Source organism: Suncus etruscus, chromosome 20, assembly GCF_024139225.1.
Source record: "Suncus etruscus isolate mSunEtr1 chromosome 20, mSunEtr1.pri.cur, whole genome shotgun sequence".
NCBI classification, from domain to species: domain Eukaryota; kingdom Metazoa; phylum Chordata; class Mammalia; order Eulipotyphla; family Soricidae; genus Suncus; species Suncus etruscus.
This window is the reverse complement of record NC_064867.1, coordinates 25,106,959-25,126,873: the sequence shown is the minus strand read 5'-3', so window position 1 is coordinate 25,126,873 and position 19,915 is coordinate 25,106,959. Positions and strand designations below refer to the sequence as shown.

Below are 19,915 nucleotides of genomic sequence, written 5' to 3'. Positions count from 1 at the left end.
AAAAGTGCTGTAAGGAATATTAATTTCAAGCTGGTTTGGAAAGAAAAGTATTGAGAAGCCTTTTAGAGAGAAAATTAAAAAATACTGGTAAACTTTACAAATCTATTATCTCTTTTTATTTTTATTTTTTAATTAGGGACTACGATTTATCCAGTTGAAAAATCCTTGGAGTCATTTACGTTGGAAAGGAAGGTATAGTGAGAATGATGTAAAAAATTGGACTCCAGAATTACAAAAATATTTAAACTTTGACCCTCGAACAGCACAGAAAATAGACAATGGTAAAGTTAGGTTTCTAATTATAGCACCATTTAATCTTTAATAACATTTTAACAAATATATATAACAAATTGTCATTTTTAGGGATATTCTGGATTACATGGGATGATCTCTGCCAGTATTATGATGTAATTTATTTGAGTTGGAATCCAAGTCTTTTTAAGGAATCAACTTGTATTCACAGGTAACTTTCTTGCATTTTCACAATATGATTTATAGCAGTCTCTACTGTTCTTTAAAGTGTAGTGGCTAATTTGGGGAGACAACTAATTTTTGCATGCGCACAGATAACTGTGATAATAATTTCTTTGTATACCTTTTGGTTATGATCAAAACAACAATAGTTTGATTTAAAATAAAGCTCATTTTATAAAGTATTGCATTTTGGTTCAATGGAAAATCTAATTGCTTCTATTGACTTATCTTTCAGTACTTGGGATGCTAAACAAGGACCTGTGAAAGATGCCTATAGCCTGGCCAACAACCCCCAGTATAAACTAGAGGTGCAATGTCCACAAGGGGGTGCTGCCGTTTGGGTTTTGCTTAGTAGACACATAACAGACAAGGTACTGCCACCCTTTTATGATAATCCATACAGAAATTCTTTAAATACAATTAGAGCATGCGGATGAGATATGTAATTTGACCACCAGCCTATTTTGTTTATAAAGGTGTCTTGAAAATCATATTTTTTTCTTGAAAAACATATTTTCTTTTTCTTTTCTTAAAATAAATTATCTTTATTTAAACACCGTGATTACAAATATAATTGTAGTTGTATGATTACAGTCATGTAAAGAACACCCCCCTTCACCAGTGCAGGATTCCCACCACCAATTTCTCGGATCTACCTACTCCCCACCCCACCCACACCTGTACTCGAGATAGGCTTTCTTTTTCCCTCATTCATTCACTTTGTTATGATAGTTTTCAGTGTAGTTATTTCTCTAACTGCACTTATCACTCTATGTGGTGAGCTTCATGTCATGAGCTGCACCTACATGGGAAGATGGGGGGAAATAAGGGTGGGACTGAGGCAGTATAAGATTAGAAATGAGATTTGTAGGGCAGTATCAAGGTCACAATACAAGATGGATGTTATGGATATATAAAATATATGCATACAATACTATCAATAGGAAAACAAGGAGAAAAAAATTCCAGTGACTATCCCAACATAAACCAGTGCTAGAACGGCCCGCCCTCCTCCCAAAGCGCATTCCCATTAGTGTAGGGAGAAAATCATATTAACTTAACAAAATGAATGTTTTCCTTTAAGGAAATATATAATTTGTGATTATACACTTGAAATCCTTGACCAAGTCATCTTGTTCAAAATTATCTCAAGAAAAATATGAGGAAGTTTATGGGTTTCTTTTTAAATATTTCTATTTTTTGGTGCCAAGAATCAAACGCAGGGCTTCACACTTGCAAGTAAAAATAGCTCGACCAATGAGCCGTCCTGAATTTATGCGTTTACAGGAGGGTTTGGATGCTAAATCTTCCTTAAAGTTTAAGAATATTTTCATAGGGGCCAGAGAAATAGCATAGCGGTACGGCATTTGCCTTGCACACAGCCCAATCAAACAGACCCAGGTTCAATTCCTGGCATCCCATATGGTCCCCTGAGCCTGCCAGGAACAATTTCTTAGTGAAGACCCAGAAACTCAGAATCCCCTGTGTGCCACCCGGTGTGACCCAAAAACCATATTCAGAAATGTTAAATCATTAGTTCATTTTCTCTGGCAGTCATAATAGCCTCTTGCGTGTCACTTAATGTATCGCTTCTGATAATGTAACCTACTATTTAAGAAAGTTTAATTTCGGAATAAAGATGTTTTATGGTACTGAATAGCTAAAATAATTCCAAATAAGAATTTTTTTCATGAAAGAATTTTTTAAAGCCCATTTTTCTAATTGTATTTTTAGGATGATTTTGCAAATAATCGAGAATTTATCACAATGGTTGTATACAAGACTGATGGGAAAAAAGTTTATTATCCAGGTATGTTTAAAAAAATTGTTTTTGGTTTGGTTTGGTGTTTGGGCTGTACCTTCTCTCTGCTCATGGGTCAATCCTAGCAGGATTGGAAACCAAATGTAGTTCCAGGGATCAAACCCAGGTTGGCTGCATCAAGGTACCTACTGTACTATCTTTCTGACAAACATTTAAAATGTACTTACATGGTTACGTTGAAAATTGGCCACATTTTATGTAGTTAGTACATAGAAAGAACTCTGCTAGACTGACAGAAACCAGATGGGTAGATATTTAAGCTAATTTTGTGGCTTTATTGTTGGCTTATTTTTAGTTTAGATACTACAGGAACTTTTGTACATTATTGTCAAGAGTTTTATTTATAAAATTTAAAGTATATTATTCTGCTAAAAATTTGTGGTTTTTCATGGACTCTTGGATAAAATTCAGGCTTTTTAGAGTGTGAATAAGGCTTTATATACCCTGGTCATTGCCTCCCTCTGATCCTTGACCTCCAGCCTTCACTTTTCACTGTGCCTCATTTAGGTATTATCTGCTCTGAACACACCACTCCCTGACTGATCTTTTTACCCACACTCTTCTGCCAGGAATCTCTGTTCTCCATGTTCTCTTCCCACATCTTCCTTTTATCCTGTTATGTGTAATGAATATGGTTAAGATCCAGATTATGTTATTTCCTCTGTGCTGACCTTTCTGCTAAAAAGAATTATTCTTCCAGCAAGGAGCTGCTGTGGCATTTAATATCCCATGTTGAAACTTTATTGTTTTCAAAAGAAAAAAAAAATCTATCACTGAATGGAGTGACTCAATTTATGTTCCAGTTGGGTTGATAAAGATAAGAAAAATAGTAACTAGTGATAAATCTGTATAAAGAAGTCAGAGTATATGTTAATGAAAGGTTGGTTGTTTTGGTTGGGTGACCATGGAAACATTTTTGAGGAGTAAAAAGGAACTCTAATTAACAGAGTTGTTACTCAAAGAAATGGATGTAGGATGGCCATAAGGGAATAAAGCCATAAAGGGAATAGCAGGTGCTGAGCCTGAAAGATGAGGGAAAGATTGGAAGATGAGGAAAAAAACATCAGTTTCTTTGGAACAGAACACAAGCCAGGAGACCTGGGAGGAATTGAAAGCATAGGAAGAGGTGAAAAGGTGTGCAGGCTTAGGTCATGTGGCTTCATGAGCCACAGGAGTAGATTGGACTTTTGTGCTAAATGATGGGAAAACTTTGGAGAATTTTAATAAGGAAAATTCATATGTTTTGTTTTGTGACACTCAGAGCTTACTCCTGACTTTTCATTCAGGATCACTCCTGGAAAGGCTCAGGAGACAATAAGGTGTACCAGGTAGGCAGTGTGCAAGACAAATACCATCTCCCTCCTGTACTATCACTCCTCCGGCCCTGATTTTATTTTGTTTTATTAAAGAATATTCCTTGTAGAAAATATTAGATTAAGAAATTGAAGCAGAGAAACCAATTAGGTGCTTTTATGTCAAAAGTGATGGTGTTCTGGGCCGGAGAGATAGCACAATGGTAGGGTGTTTGCCTTAGACACAGAAGGACAGTGGTTCAAATCCCAGCATCCCATATGGTCCCCTATGTCTCCCAGGTGTGATTTCTGAGCATAGAGCCAGGAGTAACTCCTGAGCGCTGCCAGGTGTGACCCAAAAACAAACAAACAAACAAAAACCAAAAAAAATGATGGTGTTCTAATTAGAGTGGTAGGTAACAGAACAAAGATGAGAGAATTAGAAGAGAAAGAACAGATCAGGACTTGCTTTGAGAGACAAGGATGACTCTGGAACGATTGCTGTTTTTGTTTTGTTTCTAACTTGGAGTGAAGGAAAGGGTGGAACTTATACTAAGAGTTGGTGGGGTAGATAAAGGAGCAGATTTGTGTGGAGTAAAATCAAAAGTTAATTTTTGGTTTGGTGCATTTGAGATACCTATTGGCTAGTGAAGATGGCAAATAGGCTGTTGCACTTTCATGTTGAGTAATTGGGGTATAGAGACATAACATTTGAATATTATTTATATCATTTGCAAATGAATGACCTGGACCTACTCCTTGCACTTTGGTAAGAAGTTAAATGTTGCTCTGGTGTTCATTTTATGGGGGGGGGGGGGGGGGTCACTTATAACTGAAACCCAACTACAAACATGTTTGTAAGCATAATACTTAAATAAAGATATTTGAGAAAAGAAAATTTTGCTACAGAAGATCTGAACAAAATACTAGGTGAAATAGAGTCAGGCTTCAATAGCACAAGAGAAAGAAACCAATAGTTCCTGAGAGAAAGGGGAACACCTGCATGGCTGCTGTTGTAGAAATCAGGCCAGATCAGGTGAGAGAAGAAACTGTTGACCATATCACCCCAACAGTTGGTGGGAGGATTGAGATTCAAAGCCCTCTTGCAGTGTGGTTCAAGAGGAGACTGTGAGTAAGGAAGCACTGGTTAATTTGTTAAGAGAAAGCTGTGCAAAGAAATGGACAATGAAAGGGAAAATGGAATCAAAAATAGTTAACTTTTTTTTTTTTTTTGGTTTTTGGGCCACACCCAGTGATGCTTAGGGGTTGCTCCTGGCTATGCACTCAGAAATCATTCCTGGCTTGGGGACCATATGGGAGACCTGATCGAACTGCGGTTCATACTAGGCTAGTACAGGCAAGGCAGATGCCTTACCACTTAACGCCATCGCTCTGGCCCCGAGTAGTTAACTCGTGATTGGTAAAGCTATTGAAGAGTGTGTTGGCATTGTCTTTATAGCATTTACTCTTATGGGAAATAATCTAAATATCCAAATTGAATAACTAGATGCCAGTATAAATATGTGTCATACTTGTGTAGTTTAACACTATAAAGGCATTTTTTAAAGGAATAAACAATATAGAACAACCTGAATCTTAGAAGTATATGGAGTGGTAAATTGAAGATATAAGTATAGATTTTATTTTTTAAAGGATACATACTCATAGAAATGCCATTTATTCATTTTGATGGGATTAATGTGTGTAAAACTCTAAGGGTAATGGTTAAAAGAAGTTTGTTAATAAAAAAAAAAAGCCCCAAAATGGAGGCAGGGCATTTGCCTTGCATGCAGAAGGATGGTGGTTTGAATCCTGGCATGCCACATGGTCCCCCAAGCCTGCCAGGAGGGATTTCTGAGCCCAGAGCCAGGAGGAACCCTGGCTTTTTGTGACCCAAAAACCAAAAAAAAAAAAAAAAAGCCCCAAAATGTTGTTGTGCTTCTAAAGATAAGGACTGTATTTTTATATGCTTTCTATCTGTACAAGTTTTTGTTTTGGGGTCACACCCAGCAATGCTCAGGGGTTACTCTTGGCTCTGTGCTCAAAAATCACCCCTCGCAGGCTCGGGGTCCATATGGGATGCCAGGATTTGAACCACCATCATCCTGTTCGTTGCGTGCAAGGCAAACACCTTACCACTGTGCTATCGCTCCGACCCCTATCTACAATTTTTTAATTAGAGTTATAGTACAGCATGTAAGACACTTGATGACCTGGGTTTGATAGAGCTCCATCACCCTGTGGTCCCCTGCACCCTTCCAAGAGTGATCACTCTTTGAGCAAAGAGCCAGAAGTAAGCCCTGAGTACCTCTGGGTATGGCCCAAAAACAAATAAATAAAAGTTAAATCCGTTTTTAAAGTCCTATACCAGAAGAAAAAAATACAAGGATCTGAAATTAGATACTGTGACAGTGAATGTATTTCAAAAGATGCTTTTGACTATTTGAATCTATTTAATTTTGGAGGTTTAATTGTCCCATGGTCAAGTTCTAAATTGAAATGTGATTCTTTAGTATCATTGTATTTTAAAGTTAGAACAAAATTAAGGCACATCCATTCATTTTCATTCATTTTCTTATCAGCCATAAAATTAACATCTCCTTTTCTGTAAACTTATTTGTTTATTTGCAGCTGATCCAGCTCCATATATTGATGGGATTCGTATTAACAGCCCTCATTATTTGACTAAGATAAAACTGACTACACCTGGGACCCATACGTTTACATTAGTGGTTTCTCAATATGAAAAACAGAACACAATTCATTACACAGTCCGGGTGAGTAATACAAAGTACATCTGATAAAAATACACGGCCAATAAGTGAGCAATACAAAGTGCATAGTAAGCTCTTTCTTTTAAGTCGAATTTTGTGTAGAAAGTTTTTACTAAAAGTTGATTTCTATATGCTTTTATATATGTGCTCAGATGTACCTCACAACTCCACATTAAATGATTATGATGCCTCCTGTAGAAAATAAGACTTTTTGATAAGTAATGTTTTTATTTTAAATTAAAAGTTTAGTTTTCAGGGGCTGGAGCAATAGCTTAGTGGGTAGGGTATTTGCCTTGCATGCAGCCAATCAGGACAAACCTGGGTTCAATTCCCTGGCATCCTACACGGTCCCTTGAGCCTGCCAAGAGTGATTTCTGAGTTCAGAGTCAGGAGTATCCCCTGAGCATTGTCAGATGTGGCCTGAAAACCTAAATATAAATTAATTTTTTAAAAAAGTTTAGTTTTCACTCAGCATATAGATTCTATGTACATCATGTATAGGAAAATGTCATGACTTCATCTCCTGACGGCTGCATAATATTCCATTGTATACATGTACCAGTTTCTATTACGCTGAGTGAAATAAGTCAGAGGGAGAGAGATAGACGCAGAATAGTCTCACTCATCTATGGGTTTTAAGAAAAATAAAAGACATTTTTGCAATAATCCTCAAAGACAAAGAAAGGAGGACTGGAAGGTCCAGCTCACGACATGAAGCTCACCACAAAGAGTGGTGAGTGGTGTTAGAGAAATAACTACACTGAGAACTATCATAACAATGAATGAATGAATGAATGAATGAATGAGGGAAGTAGAAAGCCTGTCTAGAGTACAGGTGGGGGTAGGGCGGGGAGGAGGGATATTTGGGACATTGGTGATGGGAACGTTGCATTGGTGAAAGTGGGTGTTCTTTACATGATTGAAACCCAAGTACAATCATGTTTGTAATCATGGTGTTTAAATATATTAATAAAAAAAAGAGAAATTAGAAAGGAAATTCCTTTGGCCTAAGAGATACAGGGGAGCATACATGTCATGCTCCACACATGTTAGTTGTCAAACCCCAAGGTCTTTCTTTTTGGTCCAAGGAAAAGTTCTGTTCAGTTGTGGTTCATGCAACATGAACATGTAATTAAAACTACTGACATGCAGTCAGTCTTCTGTAATTAAAAAAAAGTTTAGTTTTCAGAGTCATTTTATTTTTTAGTTTTCAGTCACACCATATTGCCACAGGGATAAATAATAAACTTAGTATCAAAGTAAGCAACATAAACTTCTAATATTCTTTTTTGGGGGGTGGAGGTTGGGCATACATACTCAGCTATGATCAGGAGTTATCTGACGATGCTCAGGGGACCATATGAGATGTAGGGAATTGAATTCTACTGATAGCTTTGGCCCTAAATTCCTACAACTTTCCTAATGCTTTCATTGAGTTAAAAAAAGACAACTGAGTTGAATCAATTGCCAAAAAACATAACCACTTTACTGTAGCAAGGGAGGTCATTGCAGTGTTGACCTGTTTACATTTATTTGCAATAGATCAGTAAAGAAACTCAATTCTAATAGATTTTTAGTAAAGAAAAGGGCATTGGGAGGCTCCTATGCAGAAGCCTCAGCTGTGGAGAGGTGTTCATTTCTCCTGAGTCTGCAAAAGTCAGTTGCAAAGAAAGCCAAGCCAATGCTAGTTCAATAATTAGACTTGTTACCATTTTTGCCTGAAAGACACATATTCTAGCACATATATTCATTTTTTTTTTTTTTTTTTTGGTTTTTGGGTCACTCCCAGTGGCACTCAGGAATTACTACTGGCTATGCACTCCGAAATCACTCCTGGCTTGGGGGACCATCTGGGACGCAGGGGGATTGAACTGCAATCTGTCCTAGGCTAGCGCATGCAAGGCAGATGTCTTATGGCTTGCGCCACCACTCCGGCCCCATAAATATTCAGCTTTATGATAATATTTCTTTATATCTTTTGTGTTTGTGTAAGGGTAAACTTATAAGTCTATGTATTTTTTTTTAATCTAGGTATATTCAGCATGCAGCTTTACTTTTTCAAAGATTCCTTCACCATATACCTTATCAAAACAGGTAAAAAGATTTCATTACTCTGGGCCATAATCATCTCAGATATCATAGAATTCCCATTTTGTTTTGTCCTTTTATTCTTCACATTTAACAACTTTTCACAAGAATATTCTGAGACTTCATGAAAAATGTAAGTAGCTTCCAATCTGAGCTAAGTTGGTCTTCAATGAGTAGTAGGAAGTGACTATTGGAAGAGATTGGAGAAATAGAAATCTTGGTCATTGGAGTCATTTGGTAGAATCTCTAAAGTAGAATAAGAGGTTGGTTTTGTGGGGTGGACTTGATATATAGGAAGGTTGGAGGAAGGATTTTGATAGGAAGAACAACTTGATTAAAGGTTGAAAGTAGAGCGCTTTGTGTTACAAAGCAATCTTTCTGGCATAGCATATTCCCTTGATTGCTATTGACAAATACAGGTGGAGGGAGATGGGAGAATGATTTTGTTTTGTTTTAAGTTGCAGAGAAATTTATTTTTAAAGCTGTATTGAAGAATGTAAAAGTTCTTTTTTCTTTTTTGTTCCTTTTTAAAGAAGAATGTAAAAGTTAACAAAAAATATTTTTTGTTAGATTAATGGAAAGTGGAGTGGACATAGCGCTGGAGGATGTGGAAATTTCCAAGAGACCCACAAAAATAATCCCATCTATCAATTCCATGTAGAAAAGACTGGGCCATTACTGATCGAGCTAAGAGGACCAAGGTTTGTGATAATTTCATTCAGTCATTATTCAGGTCCAGGAAAGATGCTCAGAGGTAGAATACTTGATCTGCATGTAGAAGATCCAGGCCTTTAATCACTGTAATCACTGACAACCAAAATAAAAGTTGTGGTAAAACTAAGTTTAGTGGAATAAGCTAGACCTTTGTGTATGTGGACACTTGATATATTAAAAAGATGGCACTGCAGAAAAGTTAGAATAGTCTTTCCATTCACTAAAATGGTGCTGGAATCATTGAGTGTTCATGTACCTAAAAATATAACTAGACCCTGATCTAAAAACCAATTCTGGGTGAATTACTAACAGGAGAATAATTAAATGGCTTTAGTGTAAGGAAAGAGACTTTAAGACACAAAGATCACATAAAAAGATTTGTGAATAATCTACATTAGTAAAAAAAATGTTTATTTTTTAAAAATACCAAAACAAAAATTCAAATGATTATTGTAAAAGCCACAAATTTGAAGTCATTGTAATATTCCTTAGTGGCTTTAAATATGACAAAAAGTCACATGGTTGAAAATAAATAGCTACATGCTGGCTAATTCTTAAAAGCCATGCTAAGTAGTAGAAGGGACCCACAGCAGTATGTATACTGTTTGATTCTACTTATGTGAAGTGAACAGTCTAAGCTGTTGTGTGTGAGATAGTACATACTTGCAAATTACTTGTCTAAACTTAGCTTTGAAGAGTTATCAGAAAGGAATTCTGGGGGATTATAGAGTTTTATCATCTTGGTGGGAAAAAACTATTTGTTTACTTTAAGAACATTGTTGAGCCATAAAAAAATTTTTTACCAGTTTAATTAATAAAACGGGGTATAAATAAAACAGCATAACATTTGTTTTAATAAGACATTTGTGTTAAAGTATAGTTTAAATCAAATATCAGAATCTGTAGTAACATCCATGATTTTATTGTTTTTCTCCTGGTAGGCAATACAGTGTTGGATTTGAGATCGTAACTGTTTCTGTGGCAGGAGATGCTGGACCCCATGGCTTTCAGAGGAAATCTAGTGGTGATTACAGGTAATGTGGGCAGTCTGTTGTTATCTAATTTCTATTTTTCCATGAAATCTGTTGTAACCATTGTTCTCCTTTTCCTGAATACAGGTGTGGGTTTTGTTACCTGGAAATAGAAACTATACCTGCTGGAATCTACAATATTATTCCCAGTACGTTTTTGCCTAAACAAGAAGGACCTTTTTTCTTGGACTTTAATAGTATTATTCCCATCAAAACAACGCAGCTTCAGTGATGGAGAAGTGTTAGCTAGCACTGACTGGATTTTATGCTTACCAAGCATCAGCACTTCAGATGAGGACACTAAACACATCAAGAGAATTAAACCTTGAAACATGTGGCCATGGGAGACTGGTGCTCAAATCAGGGTGTTTAATGAGAATTGTGTATCAGGATTACTCTAAATCATACAGACATGCCATTGTATTATGGCATTGTATATATGGAATTGGTTTGGATTTAGAAGCCTCATTTTAACTTACAAAAAGGTATAGGACTGGACTCAAGTCAGCACTGTGAGGTGCATCTGCTAAGAGACTGTAGCCCCATAGGAAAATGAAGGGACATAAAATCAGTGTCTGCAATGAACCATAGGCTGGTGTAATAATCTGAGATAGATTGTCTGTTGGGCAGAAAGCATGTTGTGTGTTAAACCTGTGAATCATTCTCCTATACATCTTGGGCAACTACCAAATGAATCATTTTACCATATTTAATTCTGCATTATTTATGATTTTAAATGTTCATTGTTGTCCAGGTGTTCTGAAAGAATAAAGCTTTAAGAAATATTAATTTAGAACAAAGATGCTCATGCTTAAGAAAGAGTTGAAGTTAATTACTACCTGTCTTCCCTCCGTGTAAAGAAAATTAAGATATATTCGCTATTGCAATTTTTCTTCCTTGGGTTGGTAAAAGCAGTAATCTGCAACACTGAAGACACCACAGTTTAGTCATCTTGATTGTTCTACAATTCTGTTTAGGGTTTAGGGTAATAACACTCTAAAGAAAATACAAGTGAGAAATATGTAGTAATTTGGGCTGTATTCAGAAAAACTGTCGAGATATGTTCTGTGTCAATTCCCAGTCTGCACCAAAACTCAGCAGAGCAGAATGATGCTCTAGATTTTAAAGATCAGAAAATTAATGGGAATGTTTCACTGTCTCTACTTTATAATTATTTCTTATTTTGTATTTCTACTACCTTTAATTGAAATAAAATGTTTATACTTTCATGGAAACTTCATATACTTCATAATTCAACCAAGAGAAACCAATTATTAAAGGACTTTCATCTTTTATGTCCCATTGAAAATAGCTCATTTGCACGATCATACTTCAAAAAAATTTTAGAGTAGTGATAGATTATTCTATATTTGAGATTTCACTGTAATACATACTTTAGTATTAGTATATTAATATTAGGTATTTTCCTGTAGCACCTTAGAGAAAAATCCAGAGCATAAGAGATAAAAATTTTAAACTCACATTAAGATATAAGATAGATGGGGCCGGGCGGTGGCGCTAGAGGTAAGGTGCCTGCCTTGCCTGCGCTAGCCTAGGACGGACCGCGGTTCGATCCCCCGGCGTCCCATATGGTCCCCCAAGCCAGGAGCGACTTCTGAGCGCATGGCCAGGAGTAACCCCTGAGCGTCACTGGGTGTGGCCCAAAAACCAAAAAAAAAAAAAAAAAAAGATATAAGATAGAAACTAAACCTAATTCATTTCCTCAAAAATTTTATGGAGACCTATATATGAGCAGCTATAATACTGTGTGCTGTAATAGAACTCAAATGAAGTACTGCAGCTGTTTTGAGTAAATTGGAGAGATTAATTTTGGTGGAGTAATATAGACCAATATATCCATGGAGAATGCACATTAGAATCATCTGGGGAACTTTCTTAAGTTCAATTCCCAAGTGTTTTTAAGTTTCCCAGATGATTCCAATGTGTATGAGCTTGAAAACAACTCCATCCTCATGGATAAGCCATAAGATGAACTGCTTTGTCTTCATTTCTATAGGACCTCTCCTTGTTTGGCTTCAATAACAGCAAAGTGCAAATCTAATTCAAACCTTGGCAATAGGATCTTTAATGATTAGGATCCAGTATTTTAATTGAAAACAACAACAGCGAACTGATTACTCTGTTCCATGTTCTCGGGGCAAGAAGATTGCCTAAGAGATTCTGATTAATGTCAAGATTTATTGAAATCACAGAAAAGTTAAGACATTTTCATAAGCCATTTTTATTATGCTTGAGGTATTGAGACAAGTACAAAATAGCTATGTAATTAGGATACGTGTTTGGGTTATTAAAAAAAGGAGCAAACACTACAGTATGACAAAGTGTACAAATGACTTCCACATACAGAATTAAACAACTTGAAATGGAGTTGCTTTTTCCTCTAGAAATGCTGACCAAAGACAGGGACAATACTGCGCTCTAAATATGTGACACCTTGAAAACAGTAAAGAAAAGTAGCCTTAACACTATTATTAGCATAACAGACTCCATTGCTTCTATTTAGCAGCCTTTGCCATACATGCCTACTCCCTTTCCTAGCTTTAAGGTTCAACTTCCTCTAAGAAATACTAATGCAGCATAACCCTTAAATAATGTCTTGTATTTAAAAAATTACAACCTACGGAGAAATGAACACCTGTTGATCTAGCTATAAGGGCAACCAACCATTCTTCACATGCAGTTTTCTCAGAATAAGTCCCCTTGGCTGGGCAGGATAGGGCTGATACTACAGAACCTTCTCTCCCACAGCCACAACCCCCCCTTTTATTTCATGAGTCTGCTGCCATCACCCCCCTCCCAATTTTCCCACTGGCATTCATTCTTCCCGTCCCCAAAAGTGCATTTCATGGAAACCTAGAAAATGCCTTTAACAAGTGTCCCAACATTCACTTTTTCGACACCCCTTGAAACACCAGAGTTTTTCATCTCAATCTCTTGGGGTGTATATACAGGAGAGAACATCTCCATATTCCTAAACAAGGAGAAGATGAGAGAAGGGGAAGAGAGGCATGATTCTGGCTCTAGTATGCCTCAGTTTACCAGCCCGTCTGTTGGGTAGAATTTTTACATTGGAACTAGTTATTGCTTCCATACCTCGTCATGAAACTAGTTCACAAAGGGTGTGAACCTGGTCACAGACTGCCAACAGCAACTCCGCTACTCAGAAAAATAAAAGCAACCAGCCCAGAAGCTCTTACCCAGAAAAAAATATCTTCAGAGTCACTGAAACTCCTTTAGTGCAGTTGAAAGTCAATGTGTATGATTTGGCATACATTAAATGATTATGGCACAATGATCTCCATACAGTTTTGTGTATAAACAGCGATATGCATTAGGCCAGGGCCTCAGCCGATCTGCACCACGTTTCTGTCGGCCAAAATGCCGTCAATTCCCTTGGTGCACTGGAGGGAAAGTTGCTTCATCCTCTTCTCCAGAGCCTGGCCCTTGGAAGACACACTGTTTTCACTCTTGCCACTGTCGATGCTGTTGCTGGGCCCCCGATTGTTGTTGACTTTGTCATTCCTTTTATTCTCAGCCCCTTCTGCCCTGTCTCCTACAAACACATAAAGATTCATGAGCTCAAGGTGTTTCTCTTCTCTTTAGAGAGGAAATCACCCCCCTCTCCACACACCAACACAACCACGCCCAAGGAAAACTACCCCAGTCAGATGTCTGTCAGGGCCACAAGGATGCACTCACCTCGCTCGACCTCACATTCCGGAGAGGAGGCCCCACTGCATTCACTGCGAGGCCCTAACACTGGGAACATCAAGCCGAACTCCGACAGGGACACAGGGCTGGGCAGGTCCAGGCTGCCTGGCCTGACGGCTGCAGGGAACTGCTCTGAGGGGCTCGTTGGTCCTGAACTGAAGCTGGACACTGACTGGGTTTCCGAATCATCTTCTGACACAAAGTTACTACAGTTGTCATCCTCAAATGCCTCGGAAGCCACTAGAAGGAGAGTGAACCAGTCAGACAGGCCTTTCAGCATCCATGTTCCTGACACCTCTCGCAGTTGGGCAATCTGAGACTGACCAAAAAGATAGGGGTTCCCTAACCTCCAACCTGCAGGACTAGACTGCCACAGTTGGATCCCCTGAGTGGAGTGTCCCTGCTGCGACTTTCTAGCCCCTGACCTCAAAGTTGGTGTCACCAGACACTACCAGGGCATGGATGTTGAGTTAGCCATACATGGGCTTTTCTCCAACATGGCCACCATGCAACCCTCCCAAACAAAGCCAGACCTGCAGATACTCTTTTTCCACAGCAGAAGCTTCTGGAACACAGGTCTACGTGGAATGCCTACGAGGGCATGCACAGAGCCTACTCATAGCACCATATTCATCCCATACCAGGACACAAATGATAGCACCTCATACACCAATGTTCCTCACATTGGCTTCCTTTTCCTTAATCTTAAACAAACAGATTTGATGTTGACATTGAATTCCTTTGGCAGGTTCTTGGGAAAGAACCCATAGAAATTTCTATTACACGGAAAAGGAGGAAGGGTCAAGTGAGCAAAGACAGTACCAGAGAGGTAGGTTTGTCTCATGGAGGTTGGAGATGAGAAATTCCTGAATGCTCAGGAGGTCTGGGCCCCTTTCTCAGCAATTCCCAACCAACTAGATTGGTGGCTGGAAGTATGCAAGATTAAGTAACAACCCCAGAGGGCTGTGCTTGATTAAACAAAGGGTGGCATGACAAGGCATTGCCATTTTCCCAGGGGTAGAGTATGCTGAGGAAGTAGTCTCTGGGGGTCAGACCTCAGTGAGAAGTGGTCTACAGGGTCAGACACCAGCAAGGGGCACTATTTGCAGTATTTGTCCTCAGACCACTCTGCCCTGGATCATAAACACTTTCATATCCCCACTCCCAAGAAAATCAACCATGAGAGATCCCCCTATGCCCCTGTCTGTGCCACGAATTCATTAGTATGATCACAGCCAAGATTTGAATCAAATCAAATTCCCAAGCTCCTAGACCCTAAGTTAACTTTTCATGCAGAACTTTTCGGAGCATTGAATGTGAAAGTGTGACTTTTTTGATGTCTAACCATATATTGTTGAGTTCAGGGGGGCACAGTACCCAAATGCAAGATGCTGCCAGACACGGGTCCCCCAGCTGATCTCCAAAGACACCCTTCTGGGTAAGTCAGCTCATGATGGCATGAAGTTTGTCCCCTCCCTGCTGGCACATGGAAACCAACTCACCAGAAACTGCATCCAGCTCAGGCTTGCCCACCGACAGACCCTCCACAGACAAGTTGCCCTCGGCCCCGACGCCGCAGCCCCTCGGCCCCATGGTGCTAGAGCGCCGGCGCTCATGGATCTCGTCTGAAATCATCTCCAGGTTCTTCAGGGCCGTCTTGTACTCGCCTTTCGCCAGGGCCAGTTTGGCCTGCAGTTCGTCTACACTCTTCTTCAGTTGCTGATTGTAAAAATGACAGGAGGACAGTCATTTTCCTGTGAGGACCATAGTCCTCCTTCCAGCCCCTCAGGGGATATGCTCGGGCTCTAGAGGCCAGAAATTCCCACTGATAAGAAGCCACAGGAGAGTTACGCTACCACACTGTTTGCAAAGGTCCCCTGTACTACCTCTCCCATCCAGGCCTGCTCCAAAAGCCCAAAGGGCTGGGGACATGCAGCTGACAAGGGGCTTGCCTGCATGGTGGGACCTGTGAGGTGCCACTTCTGGGTTCCCAGAGAGTGTGACCTCAGCAGGTCCTAGAAGCACCCTGAGTATCCCTATTCCCCTGAGATCCAGAAAATGAAGGCTAGAGAGACATAAAAGTCCTGTGGTCTGTTCCATGAAAACCGGATGTGGCCTGCCAATGATGCAAGTCTCCCCAGCCCTGCACTATGGAATGTCAATATTTGGGATGTTTCTATTTTTCTTTTTCTTTCTCTTTATTTCTCACTCTCTCCTTTCTCTTACTTTCTTATTCCTCTCTTCTTTTTCTTCTCTCTTTTCTCTTTCCTCTCTACTTGCTTTTTTCCTTTCCCTTTCTCCATCCCTTCCTCCCTCCCTTTTTCCCTCTTCCTTTTTCCCCTTGAAGAAAATAAGCCATCTAGAATCTCGACCACAGAAAAGTGGGACTTTGGTGTCACTCCAGCCACAAAGCCCAAGGCCAAACGTACCTCCAATTGCACATAGTACTTTGCCTTGAGTTCAAAATAAGGCCTGAAAGAGGCAGAAAAGAAAAGTGTCAGAGATGAAGAACCCATGAAGACCAGGCTCACAAGTTTCATCTAGGTCTATGGAAGACAGATACAGGTGTGTACTCATGGCCATGGTACTGGCAGGTAAACTGAGACATGCTGTGCTGAGAATGTGGCTCAGCAGTATAGCACATGGTTCTCTAGATTTGATTCCAAGCAGGGCAAATAAAATGGGGGTACATATGGAATGTGAAAATAAGCACTACCAGGTAGAGCCCCAAAAGAAAGAAATAAAAATTAAAGTACAGAAGATAGGACAATGGGTAAGGTACTTGCCTTGCACACAACTGACCCCCCCTTGAATTCCCAGTAATGCATACTGTTATCTGTACCCCACCTAGAGTGATTCCTGAACAGAGTCAAGAGCAAGGCTGATTGTGGCCCAAAAACCAAGTAAATAGGGCTGAAATAATAATATAGTAAAGAGGGCTTTTGCCTTGCATGTGCTGATCTGGGTTCAATCCCCACCATCCCTAGGATTCCCTGAGCATTGTTCAGAGCCAGGAGTAACCTTTAAACATCACCCAGGTGTAGTACAAAAACAAAAACAAAAACAATGCCCCCCTCCTAAACAAATCAAATAAATAAAAACTACATTTAAAGAGGTGGGGAGAGTCCACCTTAGCTAAGATTCCATCAAGGGGTCATGCAATGGTTTGTTTTATAATTTTCTTTTTTGGGGGTGTCTATCCCAAATCACTCATCTCATCCCCAATTCCTCCAACTTCTGGAGATTTCTTAAGCTCTGAGGCTCAGGGAGAAGATGGAGAAGAGGCAGCAGAGGAACAAGTGTCCAGGCTTACTTGGACTTGTTGATGGCGCGCTTGAGTTTCTTCTCTAACTGTCGCATGCGGCCCATAGCTGCATTGTACCTGGCAGCCGTCTCTTTATGCACCAGCTCACTCCGTGTCTTGGTCTGCTCAGCTTCCATGACCTTTAAATGACAGCAGAAGTCAGCACAGCACAGCACAGCACAGCCCCATCCCTTTGTGGAGGTATTACTGCTTAATGTACAAAAGATCCTTTGAGAAATGTAGTGAGCCAACTAAGGTTGAATGAACTTCCCTATTGTATGTGATTACTTTTCTTCCCTTATTCTAATCTGGAAGAATCAACCAAGGAGGAATTGCTGAACTGGAACAATAGTACATTGGGCAGGGCATTTGCCTTGCATACACCTGACCCAGGATCAATCATGTGGTCCTCTGAGTCCACCAGGACTAACTCCTAAGTGCAGAGTCAGGAGTAACCCCTGAGCACCACTGGGTGTATCTCAAAACAAAAACAGGGCCATAGAGATAGCACAGTGGGAGGGCATTTGCCTTGCAAGCAACCAATTCAGGACTGTTGGTGGTTCGAATCCCGGCATCCCATATGATCCCCTGTGTCTTCCAGGAGCAATTTCTGAGTGCAGAGCCAAGAGTAACCCCTGGTGCCACCAGGTGTGACCCAAAAACAAACAAAACAAATAATAACAAAATAAACAAAAAGTTGCCAGATGGGCAGTGGTAAAGACTAGAAAATAAGAAACAAGAGCCCGGAGAGATAGCACAGTGGTGTTTGCCTTGCAAGCAGCCGATACAGGACCAAAGGTGGTTGGTTCAAATCCCGGTGTCCCATATGGTCCCCTGTGCCTGCCAGGAGCTATTTCTGAGCAGACAGCCAGGAGTAACCCCTGAGCAAAGCCAGGTGTGGCCCAAAAACCAAAAAAAAAAAAAAAAAAAAGAAAATAAGAAACAAACATTAGAAAAATAAGGTATACTGAGTCAGTAATTATTTCTTCCTGCTCAGGCTCCCATGGGTGTGGGGGTACTGCAGAGGTGGGGCAGGAATGGACAGACATGGAAGTGTGGGACCATAAGCAGAATCAGACAGGCCAACACACTGTGGCCAGGGGTCCCTGCTGTCCCATCCCTTTCCCTAATCCAGGACCCAAAAGGGTCCAAACTTGACAATGAAAGAAATCAAAACATTCACAACAGATCCTGAGCTTTTCAATAACAGAGTAAGCTAGAGATCCATGTTTTGGCAGGAAATTCTGGTGGAATACTTTTATTAAGATATGTATAAGAGGGGCCGGGTAGGTGGCGATGGAGGTAAGGTGTCTGCCTTGCAAGCGCTAGCCAAGGAAGGACCGCGGTTCGATCCCCCAGCATCCCATATGGTCCCCCCAAGCCAGGGGCGATTTCTGAGCACATAGCCAGGAGTAACCCCTGAGCGTTTAACGGGTGTGGCCCAAAAAAAAACCAAAAAAAAAAAAAAAAAGATATGTATAAGGGGGCCTGGAGAGATAGCACAGCGGCGTTTGCCTTGCAAGCAGCCGATACAGGACCAAAGGTGGTTGGTTCGAATCCCGGTGTCCCATATGGTCCCCTGTGCCTGCCAGGAGCTATTTCTGAGCAGACAGCCAGGAGTAACCCCTGAGCACTGCCAGATGTGGCCCAAAAACTAAAAAAAAAAAAAAAAAAGATATGTATAAGGGGGCCGGAGAGATAGCATGGAGGTAAGGCGTTTGCCTTTCATGCAGGAGGTCATCGGTTCCATCGGTTCGAATCCCGGCGCCCCATATGGTCCCCTGTGCTGCCAGGAGCAATTTCTGAGCCTGGAGCCAGAAATAACCCCTGAGCACTGCCGGGTGTGACCCAAAACACACACACACACACACACACACACACACACACACACACAAAAGATATGTATAAAAGGAACTGAAGAGGGGAAGGGAAAGGGGGAAAAAAGGAACTGGAGAGATAGTACAGTGGTAAGGCGTTTGTCTTGCATGCAGCCAATCCAGGGCAAACCGGGTTCGATTCCAGCAGCCCATATGATCCCTCAAGCTTACCAGGAGCGATTTCTGAGCGCAAAGCCAGGAGTAACTCCTGAACATCACTGAATGTGACCCCAAATAACAACAACAACAAAAGAAGATATGTAGAAAAGGGGCCAGAGTGGTGGCACAGTAGTAGGGCGTTTGCCTTGCAAGTGGCTGAGCTAGGATTGACCATGGTTCGATCCCCATGTGGTCCCCCAAAGCCAGGAGCGATTTCTAAGCACAAAGCCAGGAATAACCTCTGAGTGTCACCAGGTGTGGCTCAAAAACAAAAACAAAAACAAAAAAAGATGTAAAAGTGAACTGTAAAAAGATGGTGCTAGAAACCAGTACAGCATTTAGGGCACTTTCTTTGAACACAAACAGCCAGGTTTGATCTCCAGCATCTCTATAATGGTCCCTGAGAACCAGGAGAACCAGGAGTGATTCCTGAGTACAGAGCCAGGAGTAAGCCCTGACCATCAATGGATTTTTGAGAAAAAAAGAACTACAATTGCCTGAGAGATCTGAGAGATAATAATTTAGGGGTTGAGGTACTTGTCTTGCATGTGGCTGAGCGTGGTTCAAGAATCTCCAGTACTAGAAAGTCCCCAGAGCATCAGGGGGAATGACTTATGAGCATTATTATTATTATTATTATTATTATTA

The 19,915-nt window shown here is 40.3% G+C and overlaps 2 protein-coding genes across 3 annotated transcripts in view; one reads left to right on the top strand and one right to left on the bottom strand.

Annotated features, from left to right (window-relative positions):
• The window catches only part of CAPN7 (calpain 7), a 41,870-nt gene extending 30,446 nt beyond the window's left edge, over nucleotides 1-11,424 (top strand). The window contains exons 13-21 of one of the 2 annotated variants that reach the window (XM_049766133.1): nucleotides 137-281; nucleotides 364-463; nucleotides 710-845; nucleotides 2,209-2,284; nucleotides 6,220-6,365; nucleotides 8,394-8,456; nucleotides 9,021-9,151; nucleotides 10,106-10,198; nucleotides 10,283-11,424. In XM_049766133.1, coding sequence (XP_049622090.1) covers nucleotides 137-281; nucleotides 364-463; nucleotides 710-845; nucleotides 2,209-2,284; nucleotides 6,220-6,365; nucleotides 8,394-8,456; nucleotides 9,021-9,151; nucleotides 10,106-10,198; nucleotides 10,283-10,427 — 1,035 coding nt within the window. In that variant the 3' untranslated portion in view covers nucleotides 10,428-11,424. The remainder of the gene's footprint in view (nucleotides 1-136; nucleotides 282-363; nucleotides 464-709; nucleotides 846-2,208; nucleotides 2,285-6,219; nucleotides 6,366-8,393; nucleotides 8,457-9,020; nucleotides 9,152-10,105; nucleotides 10,199-10,282) is intronic. The other variant, XM_049766134.1, reaches the window with a different exon arrangement.
• A 995-nt stretch (nucleotides 11,425-12,419) lies between these two features.
• Nucleotides 12,420-19,915, bottom strand: part of SH3BP5 (SH3 domain binding protein 5) — a 73,819-nt gene continuing 66,323 nt past the window's right edge. The window contains exons 5-9 of the mRNA XM_049766140.1: nucleotides 17,241-17,371; nucleotides 16,357-16,399; nucleotides 15,430-15,646; nucleotides 13,916-14,167; nucleotides 12,420-13,769 (exon numbers count right to left, since the gene is read on the bottom strand). Of these exons, the coding sequence (XP_049622097.1) occupies nucleotides 13,561-13,769; nucleotides 13,916-14,167; nucleotides 15,430-15,646; nucleotides 16,357-16,399; nucleotides 17,241-17,371 (852 nt within the window). The 3' untranslated portion in view covers nucleotides 12,420-13,560. The remainder of the gene's footprint in view (nucleotides 13,770-13,915; nucleotides 14,168-15,429; nucleotides 15,647-16,356; nucleotides 16,400-17,240; nucleotides 17,372-19,915) is intronic.